Below are 25,092 nucleotides of genomic sequence, written 5' to 3'. Positions count from 1 at the left end.
CATCCATTGAGCCATGGTTGGGATAATTAGGATTATCTTATCAAAGTCTTTGGAACCATAAGCAACCCATGAAGGCTCAAAACACTATCTTAATATAACAAAACTCAAAGCGTATGATGCAGGGATGGACGTGATGAGGTCGATCACCATCTTCCTCAAGGGGATAACTACAAATCCAAGGACCTTCTCTGGACTCCTCATAGAGATACCACAAATCCACGAGATAAAATAAGAAAATAGAAATATATTCTAGAAATTTGATTGATTGATAATAAAAATGAATTTACAACCCTTTAAATAGTGATACCAAATTTTGGAAGAAGTTCCAGAATCAAACTTCAACTCAAACTCCCTAAAATTCATGACTTACTATAAATAATAAACTTACTATTTATAGACAGTCATGATTTCTACTAGGCCTCTTGGTTTTCAGCCAAAAATAGTAAGTGTCCTATTTACCCTAACCATGTTATTCTCCTAATTTTTCCAAGAACTTTTCAGGTTAGATACAACTCCTAAAGCTCAAAGGATGAAGAGTTATAATCACACTAAAACTTACTATAAATAGTAAAAATGAAAATAAAATGGATTTTCAACCGTCGATCTGATGGAATCTCACAAATTTGGCATGGGCAACCCAACATAGCAGTGTTGGGTGGCTAAAGTAGCTTCTCCTAGCTCAAATAACTCATTCTGGTTTGCAAGATACGTCTGTTTTAAGGTTCTGACAGTCCGGATCACTTCTGCCTCTGATCAGGCCTTCTTTGGTCCATCATAGACACGAAAGTGTCTGCGACCTGCTCTACATCAGGGTAGCTCTTAAATTCACAAGAAATGAGGAAATATCTAAGAATGAGATGTAAAATTAATATCATAACATGCAGTGCTGATTTTAACCTATTTGATGTGCTCATGTCAGTAAGAGAAATCCTGTTTCTACAACTAACAGAATGCTATTTTCTACAATGACTATGGAAATTACCATTGGGTAATCTATCATTCGGTAATCAGTATGTCATCCACAGAATCCAAACGGAATCAATGAATCCAAACACGCCGGGAGAATTTCTGAATTTTGTGAAATGAACCTGTTTTGCATTATGCAGTGGAAAGAAAAAACTGTTTTGTATCTCACGAGTACTATAACATGATTCTTAGGAATTCTATTAACAGTTGAAATCCCAAAAGTCATGAATTATTTTTCTTGCTGGCCAAGCCAAACGCACCTTCAAATACTTTCCCCTTCGCATCTGATAATGGCTTGCGTGGAAGCTCTTCGGAGTTGCAGCATATCTTGAAGAAACCTTAATTTTTCAACCATCGTAATCTCCATTTTTATATCAATACTCATAATCCCGAGCACTGGAGCATTTGCAAGTACAAACCTTATGAAAGATAATTCGCATTCCTTACCCTTGATTCCAGTCATCTTCACAGTTTGGAGATGATTTAGCAAGCAACCCAAACGTTCTTGTGCTTCCCAGAAGACCGCAAGTGGTGGGTTGTGAAGTTCTATTCCCCTTTTTGTAATCTGGAAAAGCCCAGTAAATCAGATCTCATTTAGGGTGTGTTTGGATGCACAACCAAATTGAATTGTAATTACTGCTCTAATTAAATGGGAATAACCAAACTGTAATTCCATTGAGGGCAATGACGTTCAAAATTGCAGTCACGTCACTTTCAAGTTGTCTTGAAATAATGATTTGAGGATGATATTTCATCTTCGATTAAACTGAAAATTCACAATTCAACTCCGTCGCGCATCCAACTGCAGCATAAACCATAATGAAATCAAAATCCATGAAAATTTTGGAACTTACGAGAATCTCAAGCTCTTCTAAGTTAGGGGAGCTTCTCAACATGCAGAAAGTGGCGAAAACCTCCTTCGAATCCATGAAAGATACGGCCATCGAAAGATTCTTCAAATGAAGAAATGAAGCGGGAAGTACATCTGGTATATTGCCCACTCTTAAAAACTAGGAGCCAATTCAAAAAGAGAACATGAGTAGAACAGTTTTGTTGAGGGCCTCTTTGGATGCAATGTACCCTAGAATGAGAAATGAACAGAATGTGGCCTGATCAACATTCATGTTGTAGCACTAGATCCATTTTTGCACATCCTGTGAAAAATAGATGGACAAGATACACAGGTTCTCAGTTTTCACTAGTGGGGCCCATGGATCGGTGAACTAGACCATTGATCTGTTCTGTCCTACCATTGTTGGACCATCACAAGAATCTCTTTGATGAGACAATTTTAACTTCGGATGATTAGGAGGAGAAATGCAAAAATGGTCCACATTGACTCAGAAAGGTCCTGATGCTAGTCATCCATGGTGGGATGCATAGATCAATGATCTGGATTACTAAACAATGGGCCCCACTTGCCAATACTTCACAAGGATGGGCCACATATCACATAATTCCTCATCCGCAAAATATACCCCAAGATGAGAATTGCATGATAACTGGTCAGACCTCTTTATCATCCCATTCTCATGGAATCTGTGGATGCATGCCTCCTGTCCAGATTTGGTGGACACTCCTAACAAATCCAGTGTGAAAACCATGCAGTACATTTAAAATTACATACCTGTAGAGTTTCATCATGGAGTGTCATCTTCTCAATATGATGTAGACTACCAAAAGCCTTGATCAAATTGCAAATTCCTCCTTGCTGGAAATACTCGTTATCAAAGGCACTCGATGTGAATTCGATTTTAAGGCACAGGTAACGAAGATTCGGAGCATTGATTTTAAAACGAATCGCAAGACGTATACAATCCAATGTCAATGTCTCCAGAAGCAGGCACTTTGAAATCAACTGTTCTAGTTCATCATCACTAAGAATAATGTCGCAAAGTTTGAGGTTCCTAAGATGGCGGAACCCTTCAAATGCAGGAGGTATATTGATTTCACAACTAGCTAGATCTAGATCGGTCAGTTCCAGACAAGAGAAGAGACATGAGTGCATTACGTACCAATTACCATGCATAAAAGGTCCAAGGGTGAGTTGCTCAATCCCATGCTCTGATAGGAAAAGCATCCATTGGTCAATATCATGACCGCATTGATCGAGTGGCAAGAAGTGATCAGAGCAGACAAACTTGTGAACCGGGCCTTTGTGGACTGAGAGGACTCTATTGACAATGTCCACAACCTCTTGGTTTTTTGGCAGGATCCAATCTTTATCAAACACAAGATGTGGAATGGAAGCCGATCTGTACCTCCATTTCCTCGACAGGATACTTGCTTTTACTGCGTCTGTTATTGACAAACGCAAAAGGATGGCATTGCAAATATCCTCAGGTAGATCGCTGATCAAATCAAAGTCTAGACCAGACCTCCCATTTTGCAGTGAGATTTTGTCTCCTTTTGCTTCCTGAAATCAAACAAACCAAATTCCAGCCACTGGTAAGTTGCATGAATGATTTCAAGAAACAAAATATCAGTAGTCAGCATGCAGTGTGTTTGTGTGCGCGGACACGCATAAGGGTGTAAATGGGTTGGACTGGGCTAGCCATGGCCTATCCAAGGCTGGTCTAGTGATAATCCTAGAAAATGCTTTCCTACCATGTTTGTATCATGTTACACTTCGGTAATTTTAGTTCTAAAAAATTCTCGGAAGTGTTGCAAAATGTATGAATGACAGGTAACAGAAAAAAATCGCTTGTCTATTGTTTTTGTTTATATCTCCAAGATATAAATCAAATATGGGTAATCAATGCGGTCCATTGCGCATTCGGTCAACTTTCTCATGGCTCTGCTGACATGTGAGATCTTGTGGGGAACACTTCATATCTTCTTTGTCACACATGTGTTGAAGTGGAGACTACATTGTTCTCAGCTGAGATTTTTATTCCATTTGGACCATCGGATTATACCCAAATGAACAGTAAGGATTATCCCAATGTGATTTTCACAAAGTGGCCCCCATTCAGAATGTGGTCCACCAAATGAACAGTGTAACCCATCATGACGGGCAAATGTTCCCATCACGCAAGCAATGATAGGCCCGAGTGGCCATTTTGCTATTATGTTTCTAATAGTGACGTAACAATTCCTAGAATGTCTTAAAATTTTAATAAGAACCATATTTACATCTATAACATTATATTTCTTTATAATAGAACTCCCAAAATAGCTCATATTGGCAGCAAAATGTGCTATTTTTTAAATACTGAGAGAATTTTATTGAAAAAGAATAAATTAGGCAATTGCAAAAAAAAAAAAAAAAAAAAACCTAAAGGTGTTTCCAGTAATGAGACTTTGGAGACTACCCCCTATCTAAGCAAGATGAACGTCAAAGACAGGAAGGAAATCCGTGAAGCTGGTCATCTCCTGTATGGATTGTATGTTCACGAACAGGCATGTATGAATCCTTTTAATTGTAGTATGAAAAAGACTCCAGTAAACACTTATTTAGAGAGACCATACAACATTTGGATTTGCCACATCCGTAACGAGGTGAAACAACCCTCCCTTATTCGGTGTTCTAGTTGTAACAGGTTGGGATAAGTTTCAAAAAAGCCAACAACAACAGAGGCTATTTCGGCCGTTTACGAGTGATGTGTCACGCATGTCAACAGCTACATCAATTTCTCCACTAACATGCTTAATGAAAATTGAGATATTTCCCTTCAACTACATCATTTCATCCATCCATCATGACAGAGCAGTCAGCCAACTTATAACATTACCCAAGCCACCTTCAATGATAGTGTGAACCACTTGGGTGAGCATATCCCTTCATCTTTTGTCATAGGTGCGTACCGCATCCTCCTGGGGTATGCAATACCAATAGAACCAGAAAAACTGCAACAAACACCACTAGGCGTCCTTGACAATGCCCTGAATGCCTGACGGCCTAGGATTTCCTTTGTAGATATCATCAAGCAGAGAGCAATTGTTGTCCATAACCTCCATAAAGCCTCTTTTAAGATCTCACTTCAAATTCATGTGAATTCCTTATCCACCTAGGCCCACTAGATGATCTCCTCTATGATTCTATCACATACCCACAAAGAATTTTCAAAGCTAGTCTTGAATGCTCAGTTGTTCTAGTCATGCCATAAAGATCACTAAACCACAGGGAGATCCAGTTCCCACAAGTTTTCCTTCCTATGATCTTTGGCCAAATTTCAATCATCATCATCATCATCATCTGAGCCTTTTCGCAACTAATTGGGGTCGGCTTTCGGAGAAATTTCAATGCCTAAAGTGATTTGTCCATAACTGCTGGCATTGTCCGCTATGGGAGGATTATGTTGGCAACCTGATGAAACTTTTGCCAAAACATCTGTCATGAATCCTGACAATATGGAATTTTAGAATGATGTAACCAGTTAGTTGGGATAAGCCTTTGATGATGATGAGCCACCAGCATTCTCCAAGCCACCCTAAAGAGGATAAGGGCACACTCCCAAGACTTCTAACTGTTGAAGCAGTGAGTTAGAAGTTGGCTCGCTGTTCCCTCCTCACTAACACACAAATAACACTCATTAACAATGATCCTTCTCATGTTTTAAAGATGGTCTTGAATGAGAATTTTATTCAGAACCACCACCCATCAAAATGAAGAAATTTAAGGGTCCAGATGAATTGGGTAGGCTACCCAATTCAGTGACAGAGATTTCCTTCTCAATAACAAGTGCTAAAGTTGCTGTGAAAGAGTGCAATAAAGACCCCAATATTTTCAAAAATGGATATTGGCATCGTCATCAACATCAAATGCCTTCAGTGGATGGATGCACTGATTAAATGGCTTCGCACCCACTAGAGTGGGGGAACTTAATGCATATGTCCCAAACATTTACACTGGAACTTGGAACCTGCTTCCACAAACTATCTTCATCAATCAAGAATCTCTAAAGCCATTTACTCAAGGGCCACATCTTCATAGTTTTTAACAAATTTGATTACAGAATACCTTCTTGCTTGCGCTTTCAATCTCTTCCCATTCAACCCAATGATATATGCCTTACAATTAAAATATAAGCTATATCTTCAGTTGACCCTCTGCGCATTCCGAATTCAAGCACCTTGTACTTGTGCCACTTCACTCTCTTTTATGAAACCGTGTCATACTATCTCTAAATGATTTTGAGATTAAAAATTTGATCACATAATAGTTTGTGAAGAAGAATTCTGTTTGCGATCTTTTGAAACCTTGGATTAATGAACATTCCTCTCTATCTTGTAAGATAACCCTGCTAAGAGCTTGGAGATGTTTCCAAGAGTGATTTGAGCTAAACCGAAGGCCTAATTTGAGGGGAGCCAAAGAAGTGTTAGATATGTTTGCATACAAACCATGAGTTAAAGACTCAAGCACCATTCGTCAAGTAGGGCGCACTTTGAATCATGCCACAAGCAGTAAAATCCTGTTTGTTGCAATCTAATTGGGCCACATCATCACACACTGCATTTAATGTAGCAGTGCTGACAACATCAGTATTGACGTGGACCAATCACGATGAAGGAAAACAGGATTTTCCTGCTTGTGGCAAACAGAGGATCCAGATTCATCTTCAAGACATGTGCTATCTGTCATGGGTGTATACTAACAAGCTAACCCAAAAAAAAGAAAAAAAGAAAAGAAAAAAGACATGTACTTTCTATCCGATCTATCCCTCAAATGTAGGGCGATTCATTTGATACTCTAGTAGGGTGTCACACTTGAAGATGAACGTTCTGAATCTTGCACATGTGTGCCCATAATAGGTGAGTGATAACTAACATAGAAGGCTATACAACAATATGCATTTGGCACAACTCACTGAGTTTGAGAACTCTTTCCATCAAACACATGACATACATCTACACTGATCCTACCATTAGGCTCCATTTTTTGAACATTGCTCAAAAGGAGTGGCCCAAGAGCAGTGGGCCAAACCATTGGGACTTGGATTGGGTGGTGACCCCTCCACCACCCAAATCGGTGGTGGAAAAGCTCTGTGGGCCCTACCATGATGTATGTATTTTATCCATGCCTCTGATCCATTTTGAAAGCTCATTTTAGGGCATGAGCCCAAAAACGAGGCAGATACACGTTGCAGTGGGCCCTCAAGAAGCTTTCAACAGTAGGCATTCAATCCCCACTGTTTCTTTTGGTATGGTCCACTTGAACTCGGGATCTGCCTCGTTCTTGGGGTCATTCCCTAAAATGAGTTGGAAAATGGATGGACGGCGTGGATCAAACAAAGACATCATGGTAGTGCCCACAGAGGTTTTCCAGTACCAACATCGGTGCGGTCAGAGAGAGAGAGAGAGAGAGAGAGAGAGAGAGAGAGAGTACCTTCTTGTTTCTGTTAGTCAAGAAAGAGAGAGAGAGAGAGAGAGATAGAGAGAGAGTACCTTCTTGTTTCTGTTAGTCATTGGTATGGCAGTTTGCTCTTCCTCTTAATGAAAACTGAAATTCGGAACGTCTTTTATATGGGAGCGGATTAGGCGCGGCGCGGCCCGCATTCATTCCGGTACCCGTGGGGCCCACCTGTACGTATGTTATATTCACACCGTCCATCTATTTTTTACAAATAATTTTCGGTCATGAGCCTAAAAATGAAGTGGATACAATTCTCAGGTGGACCATACCATAAGAATCAGTGGTGACTAATGGGCCATAAGACTTATGGCAAAAGTTAGGACTCATGGATCATTGATCTAGACCGTTGATACCATTCTTCCCCATCGTTGATCGATGATGACCCAAAATTTATTTAGCTGAGATTATAATACCCGTACGATCTGTTGATGTTACAATGGATCATTGTTGTAATTCCCTAGGGTTTGCTTTTGAGCCCATTCATCCAATGGTTAGATTTAGGAAATCTTTTATACTTGGTCAATCCATTATGGTTTCCTTCAGATTATAACGGTAGAGACATCCAAAACAAGAACTTAGCAGTACCATATATTTTCCCCCAACCGTATATTTGTTGGATTACTCGTATAAGGGTTAGGCAATAATAAGATAAGAGGTTCACTGCCAATCCCGAAATCATGATAAGGCCTACCGAATCAACGGTTTGGATGGATGAAACATGGGTCGATTTCTAGATGCGAGTGCATCTGAGTACCAGTGTACCACATTACCACTAATAACATCAGAACTTTGAATAACTCCCGCCAAACAAACGCAGATTGCATGCAGCGCCCTGATGCATCGTGCCTGTCCAGCATAAAATTTTGTGGGGCCTACTGAGATGTCTGTGTGATATCTACTCCGTCCATCGGTTCTACAGCTAATGTTACGATGTAATCTTAATGATGATGGGGTAGATTCTAAATTCAGATAGGCTAAACCATAAGAAACAGAGGAGATTGAAAGCACACCATTGAAACGTTATTGGGGCCCACCGTGAAGTTTTTATGTTATCTGACCCATTCATAAGGTGAATCTCACCATGATGGAGGGAAAAAAAAACATACCAGGCTGATACAAAACTTGGGGCGGGGGGATTCGTTCAATACTTTCTATTTATTATGGTGTGGTCCACCTAAGTTTTGGATCTGCTTCAGTTTTTGGATCAATTTCTGAAATGATTTTTTGGAACTGACGGACGGAATGGATATCAGATGGACAGGCCGTGCATAAGTGCGCTGCACGCAATCCCCGTCCTGCCAAACAGCCCCAGCCAAAACAACTCAAGATTTGGGGGAAAACCAAAACGGCCCCGTCGTACGCACAAATCAAGATTGTTCAATAATTGAGTGCTATATAAACATCAACCGATAAAAGTTTGCCCGACCCGACCCGACTCTATATATATATATATATATATATATATATATATATATATATATATATATATATACACATATATATATGTGGGAAAAGGTACTATACGCTCGACCTCACTTGTCCGTCCCATGAGGTCGAGTTGTGTGGGCCCCACCGTGATGCTTTTCGAACATCTACCCCATCAGTCAGATGCGCCATTCCATCATGGGCCTAGGTCTCAAAAATCAAGTCAATCTGTGACTTGTGTGGGCCACACCACATACAGAAGTGGGGAGGGGCCGTGCACCATTAAAACATTCATAATCATTTTTTGGGCCCACGGAGATGTGGTTTGCAAATCCAGCCCATCCATTATGTGTGTCCCACTTGGATGAGGGTTCGAACCAAGTTTTAGCATCTGCAAATTTGTAGGCCCCACCAAGTGCTTTTATATGTTTTAACGTTCTTCACATGATTTTAGATGGTATGGCTCACCGAAGTTCCGATGTGGCTGATTTTGGGACATCCCATAATTTAAAGGGGACCCATCAAATGCAGTGTTGATGGTCGACACGCATAACGGTGACACAGCTCAACCTCACGGAGCTAATCGTGAGCTCGAGCGCATAGTACCTTTTCCCTATATATATATATATATATATATATATATATATATATATATATATATTGGAAAAGGTACTATGAGCTCGACCTCTCGAGTCTGTCACATGAGGTCGAGCCGTGTGGGCCCTATCGTGATTTGTTTTGAACATCTACCCCATCAATCGATGCACCATTCCATCCTGGGCCTAGGTCTCAAAATCAAGTCAATCCGTGACTTGTGTGGGCCACACTACATATAGAAGTGGGGAGGGGCCGCACCATTAAAACATTCATAATCATTTTTGGGCACATCGAGATGTGGTTTGCAAATCCACCCATCCATTATGTGTGTCCCACTTGGATGAGGATTCAGACCAAGTTTAACCGCATCCAAAACTCGTGGGCCCCACCAAGTGCTTTTATATATTTTAACAGTGTCTTCTCATGATTTTAGATGGTATGGCCCACTTGAGTTACGTATATGGATGGATTTTTGGGATAGTCCATAATTTAGAGGGTACCCATCAAATGCACGTGTTGATGGTCGACACGCATCATGGTGGGGCCTACACCTCAACCTCACGGGAGCTTAGCGTGAAGGTACTATGCGTCTCGACCTCACGAGTCCGTCCCATGAGGTTGAGCGTGTGGGCCCAACTGTGATGCGTTTCGAACATCTACCCCATCAGTCAGATGCACCATTCCATTATGAGCCTAGGTGTCAAAAATCAAGTCAATCCGTGACTTGTGTGGGCCACACCACATACAGAAGTTGAGAGGGGCCATGCACCATTAAAACATTCATAATCATTTTTTGGGCCCACCGAGATGTGGTTTGCAAATCCAGCCCATCCATTATGTGTGTCCCACTTGGATGAGGGTATAGACCAAGTTTCAGACGCATGGAAATTTCAGTGGGCCCCACCAAGTGCTTTTATATGTTTTTGGCATGTCTTCACATTTTTTTAGATGGTATGGCCCACCTGAGTTCCGTATACGGCTGATTTTTGGGATATCCTATAATTTAAAGGGGACCATCAAATGTACAATGTTGATGGTCGACACGTATCACGGTGGGGCCCACAGCTCGACCTCACGGGAGCTTATCGTGAGTTCGAGCGCAAAGTACCTTTTCCCATATATATATATATATATATATATATATATATATTATAATTGAGTGCTGATCATTTACTGTGAAGGCACCTAAAATTCTAGTGTCATCAGATCTCATTGGTCAACGCCATTTTCCTTGACTTAAGCTAACAAGATAGGCTGGATTTCTCTCTCCCAAATAGATTGTGTGCCAAGCAACATGACTTTTATAGGAGTGGTCATCTTAAATTGTAGATTGTTTGTTTAGAAAAAACTGAAGTTCGTTATGATAAATAACTATATATATATAGAATTAATAAAATCATAGATATGAAAAATAAGATGTGTAATGAAATATAGTCGATTAATGTAATAACGAAAATATTAGCATGTATCTGCCAGACCAACCCTACCAAGCCCGCCTGAGGTTGGGTTAAATTAGGGTTGAGGTATAGTAACTTTGGATTGGGCTAGGGTTGATCACTAACCCAACCAACCAGCCTGACTTTCAGCCCTATCGCCACAACCTCGATTTTAATTTCAGTAGAGTGGAAGTATACCATTTTTTATGGGTTCCCCTGCAAGTTTTGTTAATTATATAAGTGTGCATATTGCAGCGCCTCTACCACCACCACATGTGCTAATGGCACACGTGCGAATTTGCTGGAGCCGTTCATGAGGTGGGCTCCCCCGTAATAATAACCTAGCGAAAAAAAAAAAAGTTGATCCAATCATCACATGGGCTACAACTTTAAAAACTGGACAGCTAAAATTCTGGGCAAATTTTTGTTAAGTTGTCCATTTCTTTTGAACACTTAAGGATCATCTGATGAATGGGCAAGACCCATTTTGGGTTGAGGCCATCTACATGAAGGGCCCACCAAATGAACAGCTTGGATCTGCTTTTGTGGTGACGTCTGGATGGGTTGCACTGTACAAGCCTAGCATTAGCAACATTTCTTTTGAAATGTCCAGGCCAAATCAAAGCATTGTTATAAATTCATGATCTGTATATTATATATATACTCTACACAATTTCGACAAAATTCTTTTTGCTATTCCAAAATACAAAAGAAGTAAAAATACAAAAGAAACGAAGAAGAGAACTTCACCCCCAACGAAAGATGATGGCTTGAATGGGCTGCCGTTTGGAAGTGAAGAAAAATAATTTGCAATATTGGAAATTTTATAATTGGATAGGAGCTCTTTTGTATCCTCACAATTACCATAACTTATCCATATGAATTTTACTAACTGTAGAGATCCCAAAAATTATGAACAATTTTCTTTCTGCCCAACCCAAACACAACCTCAGATACTTTCGTAATCACATCTGATAATGGCTTGCGTAGAAGCTCTTTGGAATTCTAGCATATCTTGACGAAACTTTGATTTTTCAACAATCGAAATCAGCTTGTTGAAATAAATACTCATCGTCTTGAGCACTGGAGCATTCACAAGTAGGAACTTTATGAAAGACAATTTGCATTCCCCATCCATGATTCCAGTAATCTTTACAGTTTGGAGATGATTTAACAGGCATCCCAAGTGATCTTGTGCTTCCCAGAAGACCACAATTGGTGTAGTATAAGATTCTTTTTCTGTAGCATAAAGCTGGAGAAGTTGATGAATTAGATTGTATTTAGGGTGTGTTGGATGCACAAACAAAATTGAATTGCAATTAGTGCTCTAATTAAGTAGGAAATACTAATTTGTAATTTCCTCACCATTCATATTGCGGGTTGCCGTTCCAAATTGCAATTACATTACATTCAAATTGGACTTGAAATAAATGTAACAGCGATTTGAGGATGAAGTTCCATCTTCAATTAAACTGAAATTTCTCAATCGATCTCAGCTGTGCATCCAAACACTGAATAAACCATAATGAAATCAAAATCCAAGAAGACTTTGAACTTAAGCAAAACTCAAGCTTTTCTAAGTTTGGGGAGCTTCTCAACATGCAGAGGGTGGTGGAAACCTCCTCCAAATCCATGAAATATCCGCTCATCGAAAGATTCTTCAAATGAAGAAATGGAGTTGGAAGTACATCCGGTACACTGGCAATACTCAAAAACTAGGAGCCAATTCAAAATGAGAACATGAGTAGAAATGTTTTGTAGAGGGCCTTTTGGATGTAATGTCCCCTAGAATTAGAAATGAACAGAATGTGACCTGGCCAACGTCCATTTTGGAGCATTGGATCCATTTTTGCACATCGTGCAAAAATTGTATGGACAGGATACACAGGTTTTTATTTTTATTCACTAGCCTTTTTGGCAATTGCTTAATAAAATTACCATTACCTTTCAGGGAAAATTAAAAAATGATACACAGGTTCCCAGTTTTCACTAGGAACTAGACCATCAAACTGTTCTGCCCTACCATTGTTTGACAATCACACAATCTGCTTGATGAGACAAAATGATCTGGATTACTACACAATGGGCCCCACTTGCCAATACTTCACAAAGATGCGGAGCACATATCATACAATTTCTCATCCGCAAAAAATACTTAAGATGAGAATTTGACGATAACTGGTCAGACCCATTATCATCACATTCTCATTACATCTGTGGATGCAATCCTCCCATCTAGATTTGCTGGACCCTCCTAAAAAATCAAAAGCGAATGCCATGCAGTACATTTAAAAGTACTTACCTCTGGAAAATCAACCCACAGATTCAGCCTCTCAATATGATGTAGACTACCAAGAACCTTTATCAAACTGCCAACTCTACCTTGCTCGAGATCTTTGACGTCATAGGCACTCCATTGCAATTCAATAACTGCGCTTATGAGAAATGGGCTATTTGTTATACACAGAACATCAAATTCACCCCTAAGGCACAGGTACCGGAGATTCGGAGCATTGATTTTAATACAAATCAAGGCATCTAAATTTCCCAATGTCAATGTCTACGGAAGTGGGCACTTCAAAATCAATTGTTCTAGTTCATCATTAGTAATCCAACCGAATGTGAGTTAGAGGTTTCTAGGACAGAAGAACCCTTCAAATGCAGGAGGTGGTGAGATTGCACAACCAGATAGGTGTAGATCACTCAGTTCCTGACAAGAGAAGAGACAAGAGCACACTATGTAGTAAGCATTGCCCCACAACATATTACGAAAAATATCCATTGGTCAATGTGATAACTGTTTCCCTTATAATAAGAGGAGACAAACTTGTGAACTGGACCATCGTGGACTAAGAGGACTATTAACAATGTCCCCCATCTTACGGTCTGTTCCATGTTTTAGAGTCCAATCAAATACAAGATGGGGAATAGAAGTCCATCTGTACCTCCATTTCCTTGACAGGATACTTGTTCTTACTGCATCCATCATCGGAAAACTCATGAGGATGGCATTGTAAACATCCTTAGGTAGATTGCTGATCAAATCTAAGTCTAGATCACACCTCCGATTTTGCAGTGAGGATTTGTATCTTGTTGCCTTCTGAAATCAAACAACAAATTCCAGCCACTGGTAAGTTGCATGAATGATTTGAAAAACTAAATATCAGTAGTCAATGTGCAAATGGGGGTGTAACTGGGTTGGGCTGGGCCAGCCATGGCCTATCCAAGTGATAATCCTAGACCATTCTTTCCTACCTACCATGTTTGTATTATGTTAAACTTTTGTAATTTACTTGCAAAATGTGTGAATGGCAAGTAACAGAAAGCATATCTCTAGTCTTATATAGATACATGCATACATAAATATGCACACGCGCACACACAGTGTGTGTGTGTGAGTGAAAATTCTTCGATTAAGTGTATAATCTCTTATACGAAAATGAATTACAAGGCCTACATGCTATATGTATAAGTATTGGTTAATATAAGATACAGGTTCAAATATTTCAAATTTAATCATTTGGGGGAAATTTAGGTAAAGTAGGAGTATGTTGCAACCAATGCAGAAGTGGTTGTAATGCTGTAGGATTATTCGTAACATCCCTGCGCAGGCGAAATGACTGTTCAACAACAAGAAGATTGTCCTGTGAGAGACGAAACTGAGCTGAGGTCAATCCTTTTGTGAAGATGTTAGGCACTTGGTCAAGAGTACTAACAAATCAGATCAGGATATCCCCACAAGTAACCTTCTCCAGTACGTAGTGATAGTCAACTTCCACATGCTTGGTGCGGGCATGATATACGAGATTGGAGGCTAAAGAAATAACATTTATATTATCTCAATATAAAAGCGGAGGCTCCTTTAAGAAGATAGTCAGATCACATAGAACCATGCATATCCAGAAGAGATTTAATGCTAGTGTTCCAAAAAGATTTCCTGTTGTTGAGATTTTTGGACCATGGCACATCGATGTGCTAACCAATAAATCATATCAAGATGGACTCTAAAACCATTGAGATCAAGATCCTATAAATTTATATTGTCCCAAAAAACCGTATAATTGCTTACAATGTGTATCCATTGGGGCCGTCTGGAATGAAGACATCAAAGGCATCTCAGTCATGTCTGCTGGATTCCGTTTGGTGAAGCACACAAACCAGCATTTCAGAAACCTGAGACATTGGAGGTCTCAATTCCGGCTGGGGCTGGTTGAGACAAGGATCACATGTCAATAAGAGTGATTTTCAAAAAAATAAAAATAAAAAGTGGAGGGTTGTGTTCACCAAAGGTCTTGGTGTGGATTGCCAAAGAAGTTGGTATTGAAGTGTACCTGAATGCAATAGCTGATGGTATCCGCAAATCGGGATAAAGACTTCGAGGTGCATTGGCCCTTGATTGCAGATTTGCAGCATCGACCATGCTGTTAAGAGATTCAAAATTTTCAGCCAAAAATAGTAAGTGTCCTATTTGGCTTCACCAAACCGTTACTCCTAATTATTCTAAGCTCTTTTCACGTGGAGCAACTCCTAAAGCCCGACTGGATGAAGAGTTATAATCAAACTAAAACTTACTATTTATAGTAAAAACGAAATTAAATTGGTAAACGACCGTCAATCCAGGGGTTTTTCGCAATTCGGGCTTGCGTAACCCGGCGTAGTGGGTTGGTTGGCTTCGTAGCTCGCTCTACCCCAAAATTATATATTTTACGCGATAACTCATTCCGGATTGCAAGATATGCCCGATTTAAGGCTCGATGGTCTCGGATCACTTCGCCGCGACGTGCCTTTTCTCGATCCATCTGGCCATGTATTTGTCCGCGACCCGCTCTACATCGCTCTCCACTTCAAAAGAACTCGTCCTCGAGTTCTCGTCATGCTCTGGTTCATGATACTCGGTCAGGTCCGCGACATTGAAAGTCTATGAGATTGCCATGTCATCTGGAAGATCAACAATATAAGCGTTATCATTAATCTTTCGGATGATTGGGACGGGTCCAATCTTTTTATTTTTGAACTTGTTGTATGTCCCGGTCGGAAACCTCTCTTTGCGCAGATGGACCATAACGCGGTCGCCCACCTCGAACACTTTTTGTCGCCAATGCTTGTCCGCTTGTTCCTTGTACTTCTCGTTCGAGGTATGTAGCTTGGTCTGCACTTCTGCATGGATGCCTATTATCTTATCTGCCATATGTTCTGCTGCAATGCTCGTGCTCGGGTGCTTAGGTAGAGGGACTAAGTCAAGTGTGTGGCGAGGCACTCGTCCGTAGATAATCTGGAACGGTGATCTCCCTGTCGAACGGTTCACCATGTTGTTGAATGCAAACTCTGCTTGGGACAAGGACAAATCCCACTGCTTCGATTTTTTTCCTGAAATACAGCAAAGGAGGTTTCCCAATGTGCGATTCACAACTTCGGTCTGCCCATCAGTCTGTGGGTGGTAAGCACTGCTGAATTGAAGTCGTGTATCGAATCGATTCCATAAAGTCCGCCAAAAGTGGCTAATGAACTTCGTGTCACGATCGGAAGTAATGGTCTTGGGGACCCCGTGTAGCCGAACGACCTCCCTGAAAAATAAATTCGTCACGTGTTTTGCATCAAGGGTCTTCTTGCATAGGATAAAGTGCGCCATCTTTGAGAAACGATCTACTACCACGAACACCGAATCCATGCCGTGTTGTGTTCGTGGGAGACCAAGCACGAAGTCCATTGATAAATCCTCCCAAGGACCATTAGGCACAGGTAACGAGGTGTAGAGGCCCGTATTCTGAGATTGCCCCTTGGAGGTCTGACAGACATGACAACGTTGTACGGCTTTTCCCACATCACGTACTAACTGCGGCCAGTAATACCGCTCTTCCACAAGAGCTCGCGTCTTGTCTCGCCCCAGGTGTCCACCAAGGCCACCTCCATGTAGCTCCTGAATAATCTGCTCCCTCAGAGAACTTTGGGGGATGCACAATCGATTCCCTTTGAAGAGAAAATCGTCCTGTATATGAAGGTCACTGGGGTGACCTTCTTGACACTTCATCCAAGAATCTTTGAAGTCCTCATCCTCGGCATACAGCTCCTTGAGACAGTCGAAGCCGACTACCTCGTTGCTCATTGTAACTAGTAGTGATGCACGACGGCTAAGTGCATCAGCCACCTTGTTCTGCTGCCCTGACTTGTGCTTCAGAACGAACGTGAATTCCTGTAAAAATGCAACTCATCTAGCATGCACACGATTCACGTTAGTCTGACTATTAATAAACTTTAATACTTGATGGTCAGTGTACAAAACAAACTCTCTTTGAATCAGATAATGCCGCCAATGTCCCAGCGCATGAACAACTACGTACAACTCAAGCTCATAAGTCAACCACTTCTTTCGGGCTTCGCTAAGCTTCTCGCTGTAGAAGGCTACCGGCCTGCCTTCCTGTGATAATACTCCTCCAATTTCGACGTATAAAGCGTCACACTCAACCTCAAACAATTTGTCGAAATTAGGAAGCACCAAGACCGGTGTTGTAGACAAACGATGCTTGATCTCATGAAAGCTCTTATCAGCTTTATCGGTCCACTGGAACGGTCTTTTTTTCATGCAATCTGTTATAGGCGCGACTATGGTGCTAAAATCTCGCACAAATTGACGATAAAAAGTCGTCAACCCGTGAAAACTCCTCACCTCATGAATGTTTGTCGGGATCGGCCATTCCCTAATAGCTCGCACCTTTCATCGTCCACAAGAATGCCTGTGGATGTTGCAACAAATCCTAGAAACAATAGGCTGTCAGTTAAAAAACTATACTTCTTCAAGTTGAGGTACAACTTGTTAAGTTGTAGTACCTGTAGCACCTGCCTGAGATGTTTCCTGTGCTCCACCTCATCCTGGCTATATATCAATATGTCATCAAAATATACTACCACAAATCGGCCAGTGAACGGTTTTAGAACTTGATTCATTAAACACATAAAAGTACTTGGTGCGTTCGATAGGGCGAAGGGCATGACCAGCCACTCATACAACCCTTCCTTGGTCTTGAATGCCGTTTTTCACTCATCACCGGGTCGAATACAAATCTGATGGTACCTGCTCCTTAGATCTAGTTTAGAGAACACCTTGGCCCCTTCTAACATATCGAGCATGTCGTCCAACCATGGTATTGGAAACCGATATTTGATGGTAATTTTGTTGATTGCTCGGCTGTCCACACACATGCGCCAGCTTCCATCTTTTTTTGGCGTTAATAATGCTGGTACGGCACATGGGCTCATGCTCTCTCTCAAGAGACCCTTACGGATCAATTCCTCAACTTGCCCTGAAGTATCTCACACTCCTTCGGACTCATCCGATAATGAGGGCGATTGGGCAGGCTAGCCCCAGGGACGAGGTCTATGTGATGTTGGATGTCCCTCATGGGGGGCAATCCATCAGGTAAATCCTCAGGCCAGACTTCTTTGAATTCGTTTAGCAACAGTCTTAAACTTGGAGGGATTTTTGAGGGTTCCTCTTCCTCGTCCTTTACTACTACGGCGTATACCTCGCCAGTTTTCTTGGATTCCTCCATGAAATCCCGAATGGTCAAGAAGGAACTCCCCTCCACTTTAGAGGCTTCAGGGTGGTTCTCTGGTGCTATAGGGGCAAGGATTATTTTTCGACTATCCTTGACGAATACGTAGACATTATCTCGTCCCCGATGGGTCGCATCATGGTCTGACTGCCAGGGTCGACCGAGTAACATATGAGAAGCTTCCATATCGACCACATCAAAAGTATTTGATCCATATAATTTTTGCCAATTGAAAATGAGATAGTGCATTGTTCAGTTACCTTGGTCTCATTCACCTTTTTTATCCAGCCAATAGAGTATGGGGAAGGATGTTTCATCGTTGGTAGTCGCAACTTGTCCACCATTACTCTCGAGACGATATTTTCACTACTACCACTGTCTATGATCACATCACAGACCTTTCCGTTGACGGGGCACCGAGTACGAAATATATTGTGTCACTGTGGATGTAATTCCTTTCGTGGGGCATACAGTAATCACCTCACAACTAGAAATTCGCCATGATCCTCGCCCGTCACTTCATCGCCACCTGCTATTTCTTCAGTGGTTTGTTCATGTTCATCAAAGCGATGGTCTTCTTCTACGGCCTCATCTTCAGTGCCCCCTTCGTTTATAGTCAAGTGCGCTGCGGGACGTTGAGGACAAGTGTTTGATAAGTGGCCTGGTTGGCCACAGCGGTAACAGTTGTTCGACCTTGGCCGAGTATAAGGATTTGGAATCCTACTCGGACCTGCTGTTGTGGGTGCTGCACGTTGAGGTCTGGATGAGCCGCTCCCCGTATCACGGTTTGTGGTTGTAGGAAGTTGAGGTACTGGATCTTTTCCTCGTGGCAGCATTGGATCCCACGTGGGACCCGTTATGGGGGGTCTATTTGAAGGATATGGACGAGTAGGAGCTCTTACAAGTTGTGTTTCTGCCCTACCCGCCAATTGAACTGCTTCATCCACGGTCCTGATTGGGTACATCTGAACTCGATCCTGAATTATCGGTCACAACCCACCTATAAATCATGCCACCTTCTGTGACTCAGATTCTGACAGATCGTTTCGTGTAGCCAACTGTTGAAATTCTTCAGTGTAATCTGTGACAGTTCGATTTCCTTGTCTGCAATTTTGATATTACTGGAATAATATCTGCTCATAATCACTGGGGAGAAATCGCGATCGAAGAAGACGTCTCATCCGTGGCCATGATGAGATGGGCGCATTGTTTTGGCGGGCTCGTGAGAGTTGTAATTGTTCCCACCATGCAGAAGCACCAGATTTTAATTTAAACGCTACCAATTTTACCCTTTTATGATCTGGCACGTCCATGTAATCAAAATATCTCTCTACTTCGGCTAGCCAATCGAGAAAATCTTCTATACGTAATAAACCGTTAAAACTAGGAAGTTCAGCCTTACCTCGATAGTCTCTTTCAGCACGATCTAGATGATCACCTCCATGGATTGGTCGTCGAGCAAAACCCTCATTAAGGTCCTCGTCGCTAGAACTTGAATCATCTGGTGTAGCCCTACGGTTTGCCACTGGTAGTGCTCTACGAAAATCGGGGTTGTGTCGTACAGCAACCATGGGTGGTGGAGCACCGCCTAGGGCTCGGGGCGGAAGTAGCGCATCCGCAAGACGGTCGAAAGTTGCCTACAGCCCTTGCATGGTCAACTGACTCTCCCGGTGGAAAGCTTCCATTCTTTCCGAAAGATAACGAATCCCTGGATCACCGTCCACAGGATTTTGATTCATACCTTCATTGTTTGCCATCGGCCCAAGGGGAATCCTCGCTTTGATACCAATTGATGCAGGGATGAACGTGATGAGGATGATCACCGTCTTCCTCAAGGATAACTACTCCGAATCCATGGAGCTTCTTTGGACTCCTCACAGTGATGTTTATGAGAAATTGACGCAGGGATGAACATGATGAGGATAACTACTCCGAATCCACGGAGCTTCTCTGGACTCCTCAAAGAGACTTCTCGAATCCACGAGAAAAGAAAGCAGAAAATAGAAATAAATTTTAATAAATTTGAAATTGATTAATTCATCAATAAAAACGAGTTCACAACCCTTTAAATAGGGGTACCAAGCAATGAGAAAGAAATCAGAATCAAACTACAACTCAAACTCCTAGAATCCGTGACTTACTATAAATAGTAAACTTACTATTTATAGACGGTCGTGATCTCTACTAGTGCGCAAGGTTTTCAGCCAAAAATAGTAAGTGTCCTATTTGGCTTCACCAAACCGTTCTCCTAATTATTCTGAGCTCTTTTCACGTTGGGCGCAACTCCTAAAGCCCGACGGATGAAGAGTTATAATCAAACTAAAACTTACTATTTATAGTAAAAACGAAATTAAAACAGGGAAACGACCGTCAATCCAGGGGTTTTTCGCAATTCCGGGCTGCGCAACCCGGCGTAGTGGGTTGGTTGGCTTCAGTAACTCGTTCTACCCCAAAATCATATATTTTACGTCAGATAACTCATTCCGGATTGCAAGATACGCCCGATTTAAGGTTCGATGGTCTAGATCACTTCTGTCGTCGACCAGGCCTTTTCTGATCCATCTTGGCCATGTCTTTGTCCGCGACCCGCTCTACATCAAGATCCTATAAATTTATATTGCCCGAAAAAACCGTATAATTGCTTACAATGTGTATCCACTGGGGCCGTCTGGAATGAAGACATCAAAGGCATCTCAGTCATGTCTGCTGGATTCCGTTTGGTGAAGCACACAAACCAGCATTTCAGAAACCTGAGACATTGGAGGTCTCAATTCCGGCTGGGGCTGGTTGAGACAAGGATCACATGTCAATAAGAGTGATTTTCAAAAAAATAAAAATAAAAAGTGGAGGGTTGTGTTCACCAAAGGTCTTGGTGTGGATTGCCAAAGAAGTTGGTATTGAAGTGTACCTGAATGCAATAGCTGATGGTATCCGCAAATCGGGATAAAGACTTCGAGGTGCATTGGCCCTTGATTGCAGATTTGCAGCATCGACCATGCTGTTAAGAGATTCAAAATCATGTAAGCGGCTACCAGCCCGCTTCACCAAAAACTGCCAATCTCCTGCCTTTGAACTATATAATAACAAATTGGGGGGAAAACCCATAAGTGGAAAGAGACATAGGATGATGCATCTTTCGATGAAACAAGTAGTTTTTCAACGAAATGCACTAGGTAAGTGTGTCTCATTAAGGATTGATAATTTGGTAAATTAGAGATTAGGGACTCTAATAAGGAAGAAATGGTGAACCTGTCATATGGTTTCTTTCCAGTCAGGAGCTCCAACAGCAATACTCCAAATCCATAAGTGTTGCACTTTGTCATATCAATATCAAATCCAGGCTGTCGAAATTCAGGAGCTGTGTAACCCAAGGAATCGGATGCCGTTTCATAAGCCTGTGATCTAAGTGAGGACCCAATGATGAGTTGTCATTCCGACCAAAGGAGATAGACTAATATTAGCAGATGAATTAGGAAATGTTTGTCACTAGAGAGAGAGAGAGAGAGAGAGAGAGAGAGAGAGAGAGAGAGAGAGAGAGAGAGAGAGAGAGAGAGAGAGAGAGAGAAGAAAAGAGAGCATGCCATCTTAGATTTATCATAAATAAATATGGAATCTTATTTTGTGAAGGAAGAGAATGTTTGCAGCACCTCCATCTTAATTCGAATAAGGGGCCTCAGATTGACCAACCCACAGTTGCGGAGATGGGGGACAAGCTTATGATCAAGGAAGATATTGGCAGCCATTACATCTCCATGTGCAATAGGAGGTACACATGTACAGTGCAAATACCTGAACAAAGCATGAATAGGAAAAAAAAATGAAGAGAGAATTTGGCTTTAATTGTAGACATAAGAAGACTAGAAAAGCATTTATTGGAGCACATTTGTACTATGCTTACTCAAGAGCACAGGCTACACCAATAGAAATCCTCAAGCAATCATTCCATGTAAGAGTCTTGCCAATGTCTTGAGTACTATGCAGGGCAACAACAAGAGACACATTCCCGACATAGGCGTAGACGAGGAAGTGCTTGCCATGCTCCACACAGTAGCCTAAAAGGCTTGCGATGTTTGGATGCCTTAAATGAGATACACTGCTATTTACATCCAGAAATAGGTCTTCTTCACATAGGGACAGCGGCGCCATCTCAATAATATTCACAGCCAAAATCTGGGAACCCAAAACCTCACAGTCATATCTATTGTGAATACATCTTACAAAACAAAAAAGAAGTCTTCTTTACATATATCTTACAAAATAATACCTGCCCATCAGGGAACACGCCTTTGTAGATGGGACCAAAGGTACCCATTCTGAGAAGGTTGTCTTCACTGAAGTTGTTTGTAGCAGCTTGCAGTTCTGTCACGTTGTATAATATGGCAGTCATCGGGGTTTCATTTCTTTTCGTGTATTTTATCCTTTCATAGAATGTTTTAGATCTGCCTTGATAAATGGTGAGCAGAGGCCTTCGACTGGCCAGAGAATAACAATCAACAGACAACTGCTCTGGACTCTCTGTTGGTGCTGCAAAAGAGAAGCCAATCACTGAAGCTAGAAGATACAAAAATCGATGGGAACCACTATTCTATCTATTCAAACATTTCCCTTCAAAGAAAAAAACATTCACGAATTTTAATAGAAGACTAAATGCTACGGCATTACAAATCAATAGAATCAAGGCACATTTAAAGAGTAATTTAACTTTTCATTTAAAAGATCAAAGAGAAGGGGAAAATTTTTCCTACCACCATTTGGCACTGTTCAGAAGAGAGAGCAGAGACCTGAAGCAGCACTCTAGCCAGTCGAGTGGACATTTGCAGGATATATGGATGTGTATTATGACATAAGCTGCTACACAGGCTACTAGGAATGCTGTTACCCCAATTATTGACCTACGCCCCAACCTTTTCTGATCATGGCTATCATTCTTAGTTGATGTGGAATTACTGATGCTCTGACTGCTCGGCCTATTATCAGGAGTGATATTTGGCGGTGGATTGACAGTGTTGGTCACAAATATATTTCCCTCAAAACTAATAAGAAACATGGAGATTAATAAGTGAGAAACAGGAGATTGGATATCGGATTCATAAAAGAAACATACGAAATAAGCATCATACATTCATAAAATGCCTACTGTTATTACCTGATATTTGAAATCAGTTCAAACTGCTTAGGAACAACACCACTAGGTAGTTGTTTCGAATGTTACTGAAACTTAGAGCAGTTAAAATCAGAACTTTGTACTTGGGCTTAAAAAGTGTTGAAGAATAGACAATCCATACAAAGTAAGACGCTTAGTTGAAGACATGCAGGTATGATAGAGCGAGACCCGCCAGGAAGTTAACTGATCCAGTAAATTGGTTGCTCTGCAGGTCACTGACAGAATTAACCATGGATGGTTAAAGGTATACAACTCAGATTCCAAAAATAAATAAATAATGCATAGATTGAAGAAACTTAACCCATTAGCATACTTACATAGCAGTAAGACTCGTCAAGGTAACAAATGAAATGGGTAGATTTCCTGTGAAACTGTTGTAGGATAAATCCCTGAAATATAATTTACACTTTAGATGACCATTAAGGTGTCTCCTGGCTATGTTATCAGAACAATACACTCAATGGGCCCTGCCATGTATGGTCACAGTTTTAAAATAAACTAAAGTGTCTGTTATGCTTGTCCAATTGATGTGACTTCTGAAAGTAAGCCCATCCATGGTGGGCCCACTGGAGGGTACAGTTATAATCACTGTACACATGGAACATGTATGGTGGAGATTGAAGAAAAGAAAAATCATTTAACCCTATAGTTTAATCAATGAAATTATGTCGGTAGATGTGCACCAAAACTGACTGCTGTGGGTAACTGTTTTTTCGTGAAATCATTTTATACTTTTTCCAAAATTAATACTTGCGGTAATTTTCAGGCCAAAATAATTTCCATCTAGTTCATCTACATAACAAAATCAGCGAATGAAATCTTACATTTGTTTTAGATTCGTCAGACCAGTAAATATGTCCCCAATGGAACCAGAGAGGGAATTGTGACTCAGATTCCTGCACTTGGAAAAAAGATCGGTTGGCAAATATGAACTGGCTACTCATAAACCAGAGACTTTAACACTCTCACAGATTACAAGAACTTACAAATAACGGAGAGATTTCAAGGAAGTTAAGGAGAATGGACTATTCTGACTCAGCCGATTGAATGCCAGGTTTCTGCATTGCAGGAAGAAAACAAAAATATATCTTGGAACTGAGATTAAGATAAATAAATAAATAAAGATTAAATCCTATATAGGAAAAGAAAGCTGTAAAAAGTTATAAACATCTTACATATGGGTTACACTGGGGGCAAAAATAAAGGAATTATGCCGTGGATGCTATTGTTACTGACATCCCTGTACAAGGGAAGAATATTTTGAATTAGTAAAGATAAATGGACCCAGATCAAATAAAAAGCTTGGTATGTTAAGATAAACTGACAAAGTGCATCTACGTTCATCCAAGTGAAGTTAATCTCATCCCACATGTGTAGATGAACATGGATGATCTTCAATACACTTGGACGAACTTAGAAGCAATTAGATGCACTAGATGAAATTAGATGTACATTGGTATTGTATTGGATCTGGGCTATGTGATAAATTTCTATAAATTGGGAACAACAGGAAACAGATTTGCAAACAACTGCTGTCAAGACCACTTACAGTTCCTCAAGTGATCGGCGGTTAGCTAGCGCAAAACCCATCGTTCCAGT

General features: G+C 41.0%; 2 protein-coding genes and 1 long non-coding RNA gene across 3 annotated transcripts; all 3 read right to left on the bottom strand.

Annotated features, from left to right (window-relative positions):
- Positions 1-1,042: 1,042 nt before the first annotated feature.
- LOC131229670 (F-box/FBD/LRR-repeat protein At1g13570-like) lies at positions 1,043-7,445 on the bottom strand. The gene is made up of 4 exons (XM_058225656.1): positions 7,354-7,445; positions 2,594-3,382; positions 1,821-1,976; positions 1,043-1,531 (listed from the first exon to the last, which is right to left on the bottom strand). The coding sequence occupies exons 1-4, from the start codon at positions 7,372-7,374 to the stop codon at positions 1,229-1,231; spliced, it is 1,269 nt and encodes a 422-aa protein (XP_058081639.1). The 5' UTR covers positions 7,375-7,445; the 3' UTR covers positions 1,043-1,228.
- Positions 7,446-20,958: 13,513 nt separating this feature from the next.
- On the bottom strand, positions 20,959-22,848 carry LOC131229368 (protein STRUBBELIG-RECEPTOR FAMILY 2-like). The gene is made up of 6 exons (XM_058225313.1): positions 22,594-22,848; positions 22,228-22,499; positions 21,977-22,118; positions 21,579-21,724; positions 21,238-21,402; positions 20,959-21,112 (listed from the first exon to the last, which is right to left on the bottom strand). The coding sequence occupies exons 1-6, from the start codon at positions 22,714-22,716 to the stop codon at positions 21,097-21,099; spliced, it is 864 nt and encodes a 287-aa protein (XP_058081296.1). The 5' UTR covers positions 22,717-22,848; the 3' UTR covers positions 20,959-21,096.
- Positions 22,849-23,633: 785 nt separating this feature from the next.
- Positions 23,634-24,809, bottom strand: LOC131229369 (uncharacterized). Its single transcript, XR_009163293.1, has 3 exons — positions 24,669-24,809; positions 24,318-24,551; positions 23,634-23,708 (listed from the first exon to the last, which is right to left on the bottom strand). It is a non-coding gene; the product is annotated as an uncharacterized LOC131229369 (long non-coding RNA).
- Positions 24,810-25,092: the final 283 nt, after the last annotated feature.

The sequence above is a fragment of the Magnolia sinica genome, chromosome 16 (assembly GCF_029962835.1).
Source record: "Magnolia sinica isolate HGM2019 chromosome 16, MsV1, whole genome shotgun sequence".
In the NCBI taxonomy this organism is placed as follows: Eukaryota; Viridiplantae; Streptophyta; class Magnoliopsida; order Magnoliales; family Magnoliaceae; genus Magnolia; species Magnolia sinica.
This window is presented reverse-complemented; position numbering and strand designations above follow the sequence as displayed.

Excerpts from the sequence above, each read along its gene's own strand:
- LOC131229670 (XM_058225656.1), bottom strand. The coding sequence starts at position 7,374 with ATGACTAACAGAAACAAGAAG. Across the intron at positions 1,977-2,593 it reads TCCATGATGAAACTCTACAG|TTTTTAAGAGTGGGCAATAT; the intron begins GTATGTAATTTT and ends ATTGGCTCCTAG. Across the intron at positions 1,532-1,820 it reads TAGAAGAGCTTGAGATTCTC|ATTACAAAAAGGGGAATAGA; the intron begins GTAAGTTCCAAA and ends GGGCTTTTCCAG.
- LOC131229368 (XM_058225313.1), bottom strand. The coding sequence starts at position 22,716 with ATGACTGCCATATTATACAACGTGACAGAACTGCAAGCTGCTACAAAC. Across the intron at positions 22,119-22,227 it reads GGTGTAGCCTGTGCTCTTGA|GTATTTGCACTGTACATGTG; the intron begins GTAAGCATAGTA and ends TGCTTTGTTCAG. Across the intron at positions 21,725-21,976 it reads TTATTCGAATTAAGATGGAG|GCTTATGAAACGGCATCCGA; the intron begins GTGCTGCAAACA and ends CTTAGATCACAG.